Source organism: Dioscorea cayenensis, chromosome 5, assembly GCF_009730915.1.
Source record: "Dioscorea cayenensis subsp. rotundata cultivar TDr96_F1 chromosome 5, TDr96_F1_v2_PseudoChromosome.rev07_lg8_w22 25.fasta, whole genome shotgun sequence".
NCBI lineage: Eukaryota > Viridiplantae > Streptophyta > Magnoliopsida > Dioscoreales > Dioscoreaceae > Dioscorea > Dioscorea cayenensis.
In genome coordinates, this window is record NC_052475.1 from 2,598,737 (window position 1) to 2,611,873 (window position 13,137).

The 13,137-nt window shown below is 31.4% G+C and overlaps 1 protein-coding gene across 1 annotated transcript; it reads left to right on the plus strand.

Moving 5' to 3' along the window:
• The first annotated feature begins 8,851 nt into the window (after window positions 1-8,851).
• Window positions 8,852-12,022, plus strand: LOC120260465 (MLO-like protein 1). Its single transcript, XM_039267947.1, has 13 exons — window positions 8,852-9,089; window positions 9,214-9,474; window positions 9,553-9,669; window positions 9,765-9,822; window positions 9,917-10,005; window positions 10,218-10,292; window positions 10,379-10,467; window positions 10,559-10,608; window positions 10,702-10,742; window positions 10,856-11,065; window positions 11,162-11,229; window positions 11,368-11,428; window positions 11,600-12,022. Exons 1-13 carry the CDS (start codon window positions 8,964-8,966, stop codon window positions 11,852-11,854), a joined length of 1,500 nt encoding a protein of 499 aa, XP_039123881.1. The 5' UTR covers window positions 8,852-8,963; the 3' UTR covers window positions 11,855-12,022.
• Window positions 12,023-13,137: the final 1,115 nt, after the last annotated feature.

Consider the following 13,137-nt stretch of genomic DNA (forward strand, 5'->3'; position numbering starts at 1 on the left):
TGTGGCTTATCAACTCCTGCGGTGTAAGGTCTTTCTTTTTATGCTTAAGATGGTTACGGTAGTCACTCCAAGATAGTAGGAATTTCTCTAGTAGCACGTTATCTTGCAATATCTCACACATCTTCATCCCCTCAGATAGGACGTTGGCCGCTAGGTTTTCAAATTCAAGGACTTGGTCTATCATGGATTTTCCATCCACCATCTGGAAATATAGTCACTTTCTGACCAAATTGTTATTCCTGCCTACATCATATGCACCATATCTAGCTTCCAAGGTATCCCAGATAGTTTTAACATACCTTTGGTTGACAAACAGGTCAAAGAGAGGGTTTGTTTTGTGGTTAGGAATGCAAGTGCAGAGGAGCAGGGCGGGCAATGGGATCCCCATCCCCATTCCCACTTCCCATGGGGCGGGGATTCCCCGCCTCAAAATTCTCCGCGGGGAGAAATTCCCCCCACTCACTCCCCCACGGGGATCCCCACCGGGTCGAGGAATCCCTACGGGGAAGAGGAATTCCTATTCCACCAAATTATTTTTCCTAATTACACATGTAACACATCATATATGAAATTAAAAAAAAATTAATAAAATATTTCTCAAAATAAGTATTATTTAATGTATAAGAAAACAACAAACTAACGAACTAATCGATGGTATGAAAAATTGAAAATGGGGAACTGCGGAAGTTCGGATTTCATTAGAGATGTTCAACTTACAAGTTGAGATTTCATAAGAGATGTTCTATTTCAAATTCAGATTTCAATAAAATTGATAAATTAATCAATTTAATCTTAATTTTAATATAACATATTTATCTATAATAGGAAATAAAAAGTTTTGATTAAAATTTTTAAAACAATTTTTCATATAATTATCTCCAAGTATTACATTGAAGTAACACTAATTTTTAATTTTATTAGTTTGAATTTTAATTTTGTAAATATATTATATAATAATTTTATTAAAATAATTTAAGATTTTATTAAATAAATATGTTTTAATGAAATATATAAATATAAATAGTTAATAAGTTGTATGAAATAATTGTGAGTCCCATTTTATAATATAAAGATAAATTAATGAGCAAAAGTTTAAATGTTTAATGGATTGAAAAATAATATTTATAATATATATAATGTTATTTCAAATTTATTGTTACAATTATATTTAAACTCGGTTATTTTAAATTAAGTTTCCCGTGGGGCGGAGAGAGCATTTCCCGCCAATGTTTTTAAAACCAGACCGGATAGCGAACCGGTCTCATATTTGGGTCACGGGTCAGTCGGTTCGACCGGATGACCCGTTTTGGTCGGACTGGATGACGTCATAAATAAATAATTATCTTAAATATTATATATATAGAATATATATATATATATATATAATAACAAACTTTATTATATTTTTAATCATAATTATCTTAAATATTTATTTTAATATCATTATGATTTTATCAAAATGGTTGAAGATTCAAATAATTAATCTAGATAAAGCAACAAATACAATTCCCTAAACCTTTTATTTCTTAATCTATTAATCATAAATGGATGATGATAACTACATAAATTAAACAACTAATTAAATTACTAATTATGTGAGGATGAGACAAGGCATGAACAAAAAAATTCAAAACAAAACTAGAACTAAGTATGATTAATTTAATTCTTATATTTGATCATCATTACCATTAAAATAAAAGTATAAAATAAAATAAGTCCTAAATGATCTATACCTCTTAAACAATTTACAAGTTTCTTTTTTTTGTTTATTTTCTCATACCTCTAAACTCCAAAGTTCCAAAAAAATCCAAATAATATTTTTCGACAAATCAAGACTCAAAGAGCATCATGAAATCAAGAAAAAAAAAGAGCCAATTCATGCCCTAAGTCCTTTCTTACAAAAAAACAAAAACAAAAACAAAAACAAAAACAAAAACAAAAAAACAAAAATAAAAAAATAAAAAAACAAAATAAAAATTGAAAACCGGGTTCCATCCGGTTTTTGGTCCGACCGACGGTTCACCGGGTTTGACCGGTTCAAAAATTCGGTCAACATTAATTCTAAAACTGGACCGATCTATGGGCCGGTTCCCGGTTTTTCCGGTCCGACCGGCCGGTCCGGTCCGGTTTTCAAAACATTGTTCCCTCGCCCCTCGCCCCTGCCTCGCTAGGGCGGGAAGGAATTTTTCCCCGCTCCCAGCCCCGCGGGAGGATGTTTTGGGGAATCCCTGCCCCGTCGAGACAGGAGCCCAAGGGGAACGGGGACTATGGATCCGATTGTCATCCTTCTTACACTTAGGCCTAGCATCCCCATTTGCCCTTTGTTAGTGGTGTAGCGATAGGCGTAGCCAGGATGGAGATGGTATCCGGTTAGTCATTGTGGTGGTCAATGAAGAGGAAACAGTCGACCTCCAGTTGCTCAAAGAAGATGAGTAATTTCTGCGGCCATTTGCGGTTTTTGGTGTCGTTAAGGGGGTCCAGTTTTGACAGGTTGGGAAGGGCCTTTGCGATTGGTACAACCATAATTGAAGTTAATTTTCGCGCTCAGATTGTTAGGAAAATGGAAAGTTTTGTCGTGGATACCATTGCCCTGAAAGTGAAATTACAGCATGACCGAGGTGCAATCATGATTGCCATTCGCCCCCCAAGGTTAACATAGCTACCGTTAGGCACGTGCACTCATGGCAAGGAGTTGGAATAGCCACACCAATTTTTCAGAAGCCGAAGAGAAAAGGAAAAAAAAAGGGAAAAAGAAGTTATGTCTCTCTTCAAAAGCCAAAAGCTTATTTAAAAAAAAAAAACTAGAAAAATTAGGTTCTTATAAAAAAAAAATGTGCAACCAAAATTTGAAAACCAAAACAGATAAGCACTATCACCTTGTTGAATAATTCAAACCATAATGAGACACATTTTCTGATAAATTAAACACGTTTTACGCCAACCAATAGATTTTTATACAAAAAGCCTGCCTTTATAGTAGTCATTCCCAACAACATATGCCCCAAATCTTCTCAAACATATTTTGGAAGAGAATCGAATTGCAGTGGTTGTTTATTTATTTATTTATTTATTTTTAAAAAGCAATAACAAAATATTTAGGGAAAAAAAGAGGGCTATAAGAAGGTTATCTACTTTTCCTGTGAAACCCCCAAAAAAAAAACAAACACTTATTTTCTGCTAGTTTGTCTTAGGGAGTTTGAAAAATAGTTTTGTAATGGAATCCATTCGAGTTGAATTTTGCTTTGTTCAAGCTCGGTTGTATACTATTTTAATTGAGTCAGATCCTGAGATTGAGCTGATGGCCTAGTTTAAACTTCATTTGTTATACTTAGACTCGGTTAGTTTAGCTAAAGATTACAAAAACATAGCTTCGGTAATTTAACTATAATAACATGACTACCACATGCTTGGTTTATTTATTTTATAGGCTCAAAAATTAAGATTAAGGATTATTTGTTTAACTTTAATAATAAATTTGATGGAGATTTTAATATGGGGTTTTTACTTGCATATCCCTGTAAAATCATGAATTTGCTTAAATACCCTCATAAAAATGATATTTGCTTGTATACTCCTTGCTACAAATCAATTATATTTGCTTATATGCCTCTATGGTTAAATTGACTCTTAATGGTGTTATATCAATAGATGGAATAAGGGTAAATTACCAAAATGGTTTTGCTTATATACCCCTCTAATTTTTTTTCTTATTTTGTAGACATTGCTCATTTCATTCAACAAATAACCATTATGGGTTTGTTAATATATCCATCAAATTTTTTTTATTATATTTTATAAATTTTATATTTTTAAAATTATAAATAACCAATGTAATTTTTTTTATATACGCTTTAGTTATTTTTAAAAATTATTAAAAATCATGAATTTTTGAGTAAATTCATATTTTTAAGGTTTTTACAAACATCTCTAAAAAATTTTACATTATCACATGCTTTTTATAAACACAACATAAAAATAGGTAAAAATTACGACATGTGACGATATATAACAAATTTGGGAGGTTCTCCGAGTAAGCTCCGGTGACGGCATTGATCATAATGAAACCTCTGACGGTGAAGGTAACTTCACATGCACAGATGCCACAACGTCGGGCATAGCCGCTGTTGAGATGGTCCAGTAGGGTTATGTTGAAACCTCTAGGGACGGCTGAGACGTCTATAACGCCGATTTGAAAGAGCCGGCAAGTGAGATGGCGTGGCTTGAAGGGATTGGTGAGAAGAGAACCTCCAAAAATGGAGGTTGAGTGGTTGAGAAGTTTTTAAATTTTTCTCAGATGGCTTAGGTTGAAAGATGTTAAGGGTAATTGGGTAATTTTATTAAGTTGGGTTAAGTGGGAACTATGGTTAATTCCATAAACTCTAACGGTGGCTAACGGTAACTAACAACAAAGATATATAAGTAAAAAAAAATTAGTTTTATGGGGGTATGCAAGTAAATAGCATTTTATGGGGGTATTTAAATAATTTCATGGTTTTGCAGGGGTATGCAAGTAATTTTCCCATTTTAATAAACCTAATATTTTTTTTTACCGAATGCATTACCGAATGAAAAGTTAACAACTTAACAATCCCGGCAAAATCTCAATCCAAATGGGGCCTACTTTTTGTCTTCATGACGTGTGGGGACCCAATAAAGATGCCATCAAGATGCCCTAAGACCCTAAGTCACAAACCTCTATCCCTACAAGGCCTTATCAAGGCTTTAAATCAATATTTAAATCATCATGGAAAACATTATTCTAATTTTCTGTTATTTTCATAAAAGGCTGAAGATTATTAAAAAAAAAAAAGTTGATTCCATAGTCATAGATAATTTATTTTTTTCAATAAAAGAACCACTTTTTTCCTTGAAAAATCTTTACTATTTAAAAAAATTAAGCACAAAATTAAGTGGGACATGGTATCATTTAATCATCATTTTATTTAAATACATGTCATCGTATAAAGGAGATGTGATAATTAGGTTATAAAATTATTTTATGTAAATAAAATTTATTAATTCAAAAACTTATTTTATTTTAATTGGGATTAAAAATATATTTGTTCATATCTATATCTATTAAATTAATAGATATTGGACAATTAACTTTAGAAGAAGTTATGCTTTGTTTTGGGCTACCGGACCAATGCCTTATTTTGCCAGGCTTACCCACAAGTTCTTTATCTTATTATTCTTAGTTTTGCCAATGTATATTTTTTTTAAATAAAAACAATGAAATTGTTGGCTACATCATGGTTTTTCGAATATTAGGTCACTTATTTTAATTTTAACTTTTGGATTTAAATGTTATTTTAAATATATATATATATATATATTAATTTGGATGAATATGACATTTTTTATCCTTTTTTATTTATATGAAACCATTTTTATAAATGCAAATCACTATATATATATATGTATGTATGTATGTATGTATGTATGTATGTATACATTAGATATCTTATATGTAAATGACATGCATTATAAAAATGATTTTTGGTCATTTGGATTTTCTTATAAAAATTAGTATTTAATTTATATTTTTTAAAAGTGCTTTTACAATTGGTTTTCTATACTACTGCAAAAAGCGTCACTTTTTAGCTTCTAGGGGAAAAATATCAAATATGTTTATTTTATAAAGTTAACATTTAAAAAATTTTATTTATATTTTCCTTCTTAAAATTCTTATTCTGTAAGCTAAGCAAAAAGAAAAAAAAACATTTTTTACACTAATTGAAAAAAAAAAAACAAATTTAAAGTTGGGCCCCTTTACATACGGAATATGTTCAACTCAAAAAAAAAAAATATATATATATATATATTTAATTAGAATTTATCGTGCAAATTTTGTTCTTTTTGTACAAATAAATAGATTTTAAAATTCATTATTTTCTCATTTGTTTTCCATTCACGCGTTAAAAGGGCATAATATTTGAAAATTTGCATCACCATCTCTTTGTTTGTTAGTTCAAATTCAAATTGGAGGGCCCTTTTTTAGATAATGTCATAATATTATTGCAAAAGAATCACATGAATTTTGTTTCCTTATTATTAATAGTTGGGATATGTTTAACATAATGTCTATCAAACATCTTAGTATACTCAACATAAAATGACCATTTTATGCAACACTTTAATTTGAAGAATTTGATGGGTCAAAGAATTAATTAAGTTATATATTTATATATATATATATATATATATAATATTTAACATTATCTGTGAAGTGTGTTAAGCTGAGATTTTTTTTTCCTCTGGGATATATGAAAAAGTTTCATGTAAGATCTGAGCATTCGACATTTGAATGGAAGAAAAATAAAATACCAATTATCTTACCACCGATATATGTTTGAGATGTTATTTTTATTTGATAGAAAATGTTCTCTTATATGTTGGTAGATTAATTTTTTTTTCAAGTAGTTTATTAGTATTATATCTTAACTATAAAATATTATTATGAGAACACGAGGGAGGACTTAATCAACCATAATTACGAAATTAACTAGAAGCATGTCATAGAATAGATTGATTCACAGTTAAATCTTTATTATATATAAATAGCTTATTTTTCATTATTATTTTTTTCTATGAGATCAAACTCTTGGATGTTTCACTTTCCATTGGTTCATAAACGACTTGAACATCTGGTCCAACTCTTGTTTTCTTCGCTTTGATTTTATTCTAACATTTGATGTTATTCTAATATTTTTTGTTTCTGATTTGTCATCAAATTCACATTGCACTAGTTACTATCTACATTTGGAATTATTTATTTGTTATGATTACTAGTTTGAAACTTAATAAACTACTATAAGTTTTCAAACATTGCCACAAATAGGATATTGTTTGGAAAGTTGAACAAGCACAAACACAAGGTTTCATACGGTTGACTTATTCTTAATTTTCTCAAAGTCAAGATGACTAACCATAACAATGTCTTGAATTAAACATGAATTGTATTAAATATATTTGTCTCATTTAATAAATACAAAATGTAAGGGTTGCTTCATAGGACAACAAGAAAAGATTCCAATTTGATAAGGTGGAGATTTGTGAAGAATGAATGATTCACTTTGAGGAAGCAGAAAGGCACATGGATTAAAGGAATGGAGGAGTTTGAATGCAAGCTTCCCTTCTCGTGTGGGCACCACTATGTGAGCAACAACATAGTACTCTTTCTGTTCTCTATCCTTGCTGTCATTTGGAAACATGAAAGAACACACAACACAAGTAAAAATAAAAATAAAAAGTAAAAAAAAAATAATGAGAAAGAAAATGAAATGGGCGGGCGGTCGCTAACAACTTATTAATAAAAAATATTAAATATAAATTAAATTTTTTAAAAAAGAAATAGGAAATAGTTGCAAGACTAAATAAAAAGGTTTTTTTTTAAAAAAAATTGAGCAATTATGGGATCTCAGTGAAAATTTAGCAAAAAGTGACAACACACGGAAAAGTAAGAAGAGTACCAACAATTGAAAAAAAAAAACTAATCAATCATTTTAGAAAAAAAGACAAAAATTAATAAATCTTGTCCTCTCATGAAGGTATATTTTTCTATATTATTTTTACATATAAAAATTTAGAAGTTATATTCAAATAAAAGTATAGAAAAGTTTAAAGAATAATAAAAATCTTCTTCAATTTATAAATGCATTAAAGAAATTATAGCAAATATTGCAAAACATATATTCATAGAAAATTAGAAAAATAAGGTATGAAGTATTGTGACAATAGTCGAACGGTTAATGTATTTAATTTCTATGTAGAAGATCAAAAGTTTGACTATTTCTTAATTATGAAGATACTAGATCTAATTGGAAGCGTTACATGAGAGGTCGAGAGTTCGACTCTCTTCTGATTATGAGAGCAATCGGTCCACATTCTATTAGAATAGCTTGATAGAAAAAGTTGCTCACCTCTTATAATCCTAAATTTTTATTATTATACAAGCAATTCAAGAATAAACTTGGTTGTGAGCACATAACACAAAATATGGTTGAGGTATAATAAAAAAACATGTTTTTGCAGTAGATTGTCAACATTGTATTAAAAAACCCATAGGGCCACAGCGGGAATTGGCATAAAATAGCAATACAAACCCAATATATTTATACATGGTTAAAAATATTAATTTTTGGATTTAATTTAAAAGTGAAATATGAAACTTGAACCAACCACGCCAACTCAATATAATCAGATTAGTTATGATCCTATCATCCTTTGACTGTATTTAATTGACCAAATATTTTAATTATCGCCCACAAAAATCCATTCCTATATGATCAACTTCATAATTACCTATTAAATGATTATTAAAATAATTAATTACTTTGATTGTTCTAGAATTAAAATATTCCAATCCCCAACCTACTTTTTCCTTACAATAAATGACCAAATTATAATACCCAAGTTCAATGAAATTAATTAATTAAAAAAAAACCCATAAAGTCTAAACTATAGATTTATATTACCACCACCAAACACAGAAGAAATATGAAAAACAATGACCACTTACCAAATCAACGGCTCAGATTCACTGATCAACATATACATGCTCCTCACGTGACGTCAAACCGGTTTCCGGTCCGATTCAGACATCGGTTCGACGGTTAACAGGTAAAACTTAACCACTCATCATCTGACACGTGTCCTCAAGATGTCCTTACCGCCTTCCCGGTTTCAAACGGAAAAAAACCTCTTCTTTTCTCATCACAAAGTAAAATTCAAGAAAGGAATTATGAAAACAAAGATTTTTAAGTTAAAAAAAGTAGAAAAAAAGAAAAAGAAAAATGAGAGTTTTTAAAGACTCCATTGCTTCTTCTGTCAATATAGACCAAGTCTTTCTTTCTCTTGTCGCTTAAGGCTATATAAAATCACATTCATCATCTTCACTTTAGTATTTTAGTTCATAGTTACAAAGCTTTCTTTCTTTTGTCTCACTGTTTCTCTATTAAGATATGGCCGGAGGAGAAACAGAAGGACTTTCTTTACAGAACACTCCGACATGGATCGTCGCCCTTGTTTGTTCAGTTATCGTCATAATCTCGCTCTTCGTTGAGCGTCTTCTTCACTATCTTGGAAAGGTATTAGCCTTTTTGTTATATATATATATGTGTGTGTGTGTGTGTGTGTGTGTGTATAATTCATCATCTCTTTGTGTTTATTGATTTTATTCAATCAATTAAGTTTAGTAGTACTTGGGTGCAGTTTTTGAAGAAGAAGAACCAGAAACCATTGTTCGATGCATTGTTGAAGGTGAAAGAGGAGTTGATGCTTCTCGGATTCATTTCTTTGTTGCTTGTTGTGTTTCAAGGGGCTCTTCAGAAAATTTGCGTCTCTGGTGACATTCTAAAGCATATGCTCCCTTGCAAGAGGAATACGGAAACAGTGTCAGAGCATTTTGTCGTTGGTGGCCGGAGAAGTTTACTATCGAGTGGTGGCGCTGATTCGGACTATTGTGTTAAAAAGGTTCAGTTGAATTCATTTAATCGCCATATTTATTTTTCATAATTTATGGATTACTAATGGTTTTTAACCGTTTATCAGGGGAAATTTCCATTGCTTTCAGTCGAAGCAATTCATGATCTTCACATCTTTATCTTTGTATTGGCGATTACTCATGTCGTCTTCAGTGTGATCACTATGCTTTTAGGAAGTATGAAGGTAAATAAATGAGCAAATGTTATCTAATGTGTTCAATTATACTATAAAAGTTTCAGTCTTCTGGAACAAGTCTTTATGGAAATTTTATACTTTAGATTCGTCAGTGGAAAAAATGGGAGGATTCGATTCAGACAAATAATACAGGGAGCAGTGGTATCTATAATTTTTGGTTAATTAAATGTCAAGTGATGTCGAATCAGTTTTCTTTGGTAGGTTTTGCTGATGGCAATGTATATATAATATGCAGGTCAGGGTATCACTCATGTTCACCAGCTCGAGTTTGTTCGAAAGCGATTTAGACGATTCGGGGTTGACTGGCCGATACTAACTTGGGTGGTAAGTTTGACAGTAATTTTCACATCCTCGATTTATTTGAAATTAATGACTCAAGTTGCAAGTCGGAAAAGTTAGTAAGGATCATTTTCTGAAATACTGTCTTTAAGTTTGTATTAAAAGAACTTAAGCAATACAAGTGTTCTATATAATAAGTTTATCGGTTATTTGTTATGCGTAATTTCTAATATTGTTTTTAATACTAACTGTTTCAGCATTCCTTTTTCAAACAATTTTTTGGGTCTCTCACCAAATCAGACTATGAAACCATGAGACTTGGTTTCATCATGGTAAGCAGTTTATCATTAATATGCCAAAATCTTTAGCTGTTTCTTGAATAATATGTATATATATATATATATATTTCCGATTGCAGACACATTGCAAAGGAAATCCAAAATTTAATTTTCACAAATACATGGTGCGAGCTCTAGAAGCTGACTTCAAGAAAGTTGTCGGCATAAGGTATTTCCTTTCTTTGAATTATCACTTCAAATAATCAAAATTATCTGGTGTTAGACCATGGTCAGAAGATCGAATTGTATTTTCATTGCAGTTGGTATCTCTGGATCTTTGTGATTGTTTTCATGTTGCTGAATGTTCACGGTAAGTTAAATTAAGTTAGTTCACTGTTATCATGACCTACGATGATCAGAATTATGTTAAATTTCATTCAGTAAATCCTGTTCTTGTTTGCAGGTTGGCATGCATATTTTTGGCTCTCTTTCGTTCCTTTGATTGTGAGTTAACCGGTGAAATTATTCCTCTTATTGATTACATTAAATTTTCATATTATTTGGTAACTCAGAAAGGCAATGTAAAACACTAATGTATTATGCTGCAAAATCTGCAGGTCCTTCTTGCTGTGGGTACTAAATTGGAGCAGGTGATCTCTCAATTGGCTCAAGAAGTTGCTGAAAAACATTCGGCAATTGAAGGGGATCTGGTTGTGAGCCCTTCCGACGACCATTTCTGGTTTCACAGACCCCAAATTATACTGTTATTGATACATTTCATCCTCTTCCAAAATGCATTTGAGGTTGCATTCTTTTTCTGGATACTGGTAACAAAACATTAACAACTCCCAACTCCTGGTTTTCATTCGCCATTTCATGATTTATTCACTAACAATAAATCCCGGTTTCTTCATTCTGTATAGACAACATTTAGCTTCAATTCATGCATCATGGGATCAATCGGTTATGTTATCCCAAGGCTCGTAATTGTGTGAGTAGTACCACCACATATTACCGTATTATCTCTGTTATATTAAACAGTTTCACTGCATTAGATCGTTACTTTATATAACTATATAGTAACATTATTAAAATTTGTATTCTTTGCATTGTTCTTGCCGCTTCACAGTGTGTTCGTTCAGCTCGTCTGCAGTTACAGTACCTTGCCACTCTACGCCATCGTCTCTCATGTGAGTTTCATTTCTCGTTATCATGTGTTTGGTTTGCATTTAACATGGTATCTTACACATACAAGCTCATCTAATGCGGTGTCTGCATACTTCAGTTTTTAGGTTGAATCAAGTGCATCTAACAAATGGCTATGTATTAAATTTTTATTTCTTTTGCTTTTTGTGTTGAAGATGGGGACCTCGTTTAAGAAGTCTATATTCGATGAGAATGTTCAAGAGGGGCTCGCCGGATGGGCTAAAAAGGCAAAGAGGAAGAAGGGGCATTCAACAGAGAATACCGTTTCGAACCGTGGTGGTTCGACAACTAATGGTGGTTCGACAATTAATGGATCTCCTACAAGTGTCATGTTGCACAACATGGTCAGTCATCATGATCCTTCTTTCATGGAAGAGGGAAGGCAACTTGAAGAAGAACAGAGAGCATGAATATACTGTCTTTTTGCTTTTTGACTATTACTTCCGTGAATATGTTGCACTTGTATCTTTAGTTTGTTTATGTCATCTTGTATATTATTTATTGTATCTTTGTTTTGTTAGTTATGAACAAAGATTGGCCATGTTGGTTCAAAATTTTACAAGTATAAATTTGATTTTGAGGGAAATTGAGTGTCACAATGATTAGTTAATCAAGTGCACTGCTGCTAATCATTATTGAATTTGAGATGATAATTATATTTCTTAATTTAATTTAATTATGCAATTTTAAAAGATAAACCAAAAGATGAATTCGTCTTGAACTTAAAATATGGTCCTTTTAATTTTTGGACTCACAACTCTCCTGCTAGTTACCCCTGGTTTTTTCGAATTTTTTGGAGAACAATTGACAGTATCAAGTCCTATGTGTGGAATAACTCTCTTAATCCGAGCAATACTTCCTTTATGAATGACCCTTGGTATTTTAAAATCTCATTGGCCTTGAAGCCTACATTTTTTGAATATGAATTTAGATATTAGCACTTTTCAATTATCAGATCTTCTGATTAATGGCAACTGGGACTCTAGCAGTTTTGAGATGTGTTTTTGGTGATCTTTTAAATGATCATATTCTGAATGTGGGACACATAGACTCAACCACAAGGAAGAGGCATGTCTGGTTTCCTGTAACAAATAGTAACAAAATTGTTGATGCAGTATACTCATTTTTCAAATGGATAGACATTTCTAGTCATAGCTGGACAGGTTGTCAGAAAATTTGGAAGCTCAATCCTGTCCCAAGAGTAAAATTTTTTTTAATAGCTTATTATGCATGGGAAGATCAAAACTCATGAATTTCTGCATGTTTCAAACCTGAGTTATGTTGATATATGTGTGTTTTTGTGGCCTTAATTCTCAAACTATAGAGCATATTTTTTCCATACATGTCACAACACTCAATGGAGTTGGAAGGAAATTGGAGCCAAACTGGGTAAAAATATGCAATTTAATGATGGTTTCTCATCAGGGAGGTGTCTTAAAAAAACAAAAGCAACTCTTCTGTCATCTCTAATTATCTAGCATATGTTATTTCTATTACTGTTTGGCTTCTCTGGAAATCTATTAGCATCCTTAAGATTTTTTTTTGTACTCATATGCTTTCTGGCTTCAGGAACCAAAGCTTGAGGATGCAGGCTTTATAATATCTAATTCTAATTTTAGGATTTTTCTTGCATGTTGCTGTAAGATTTTTGCTGTTGATAGCTTTGAGGCAGAATTGAGAGCTGTGCTTAATA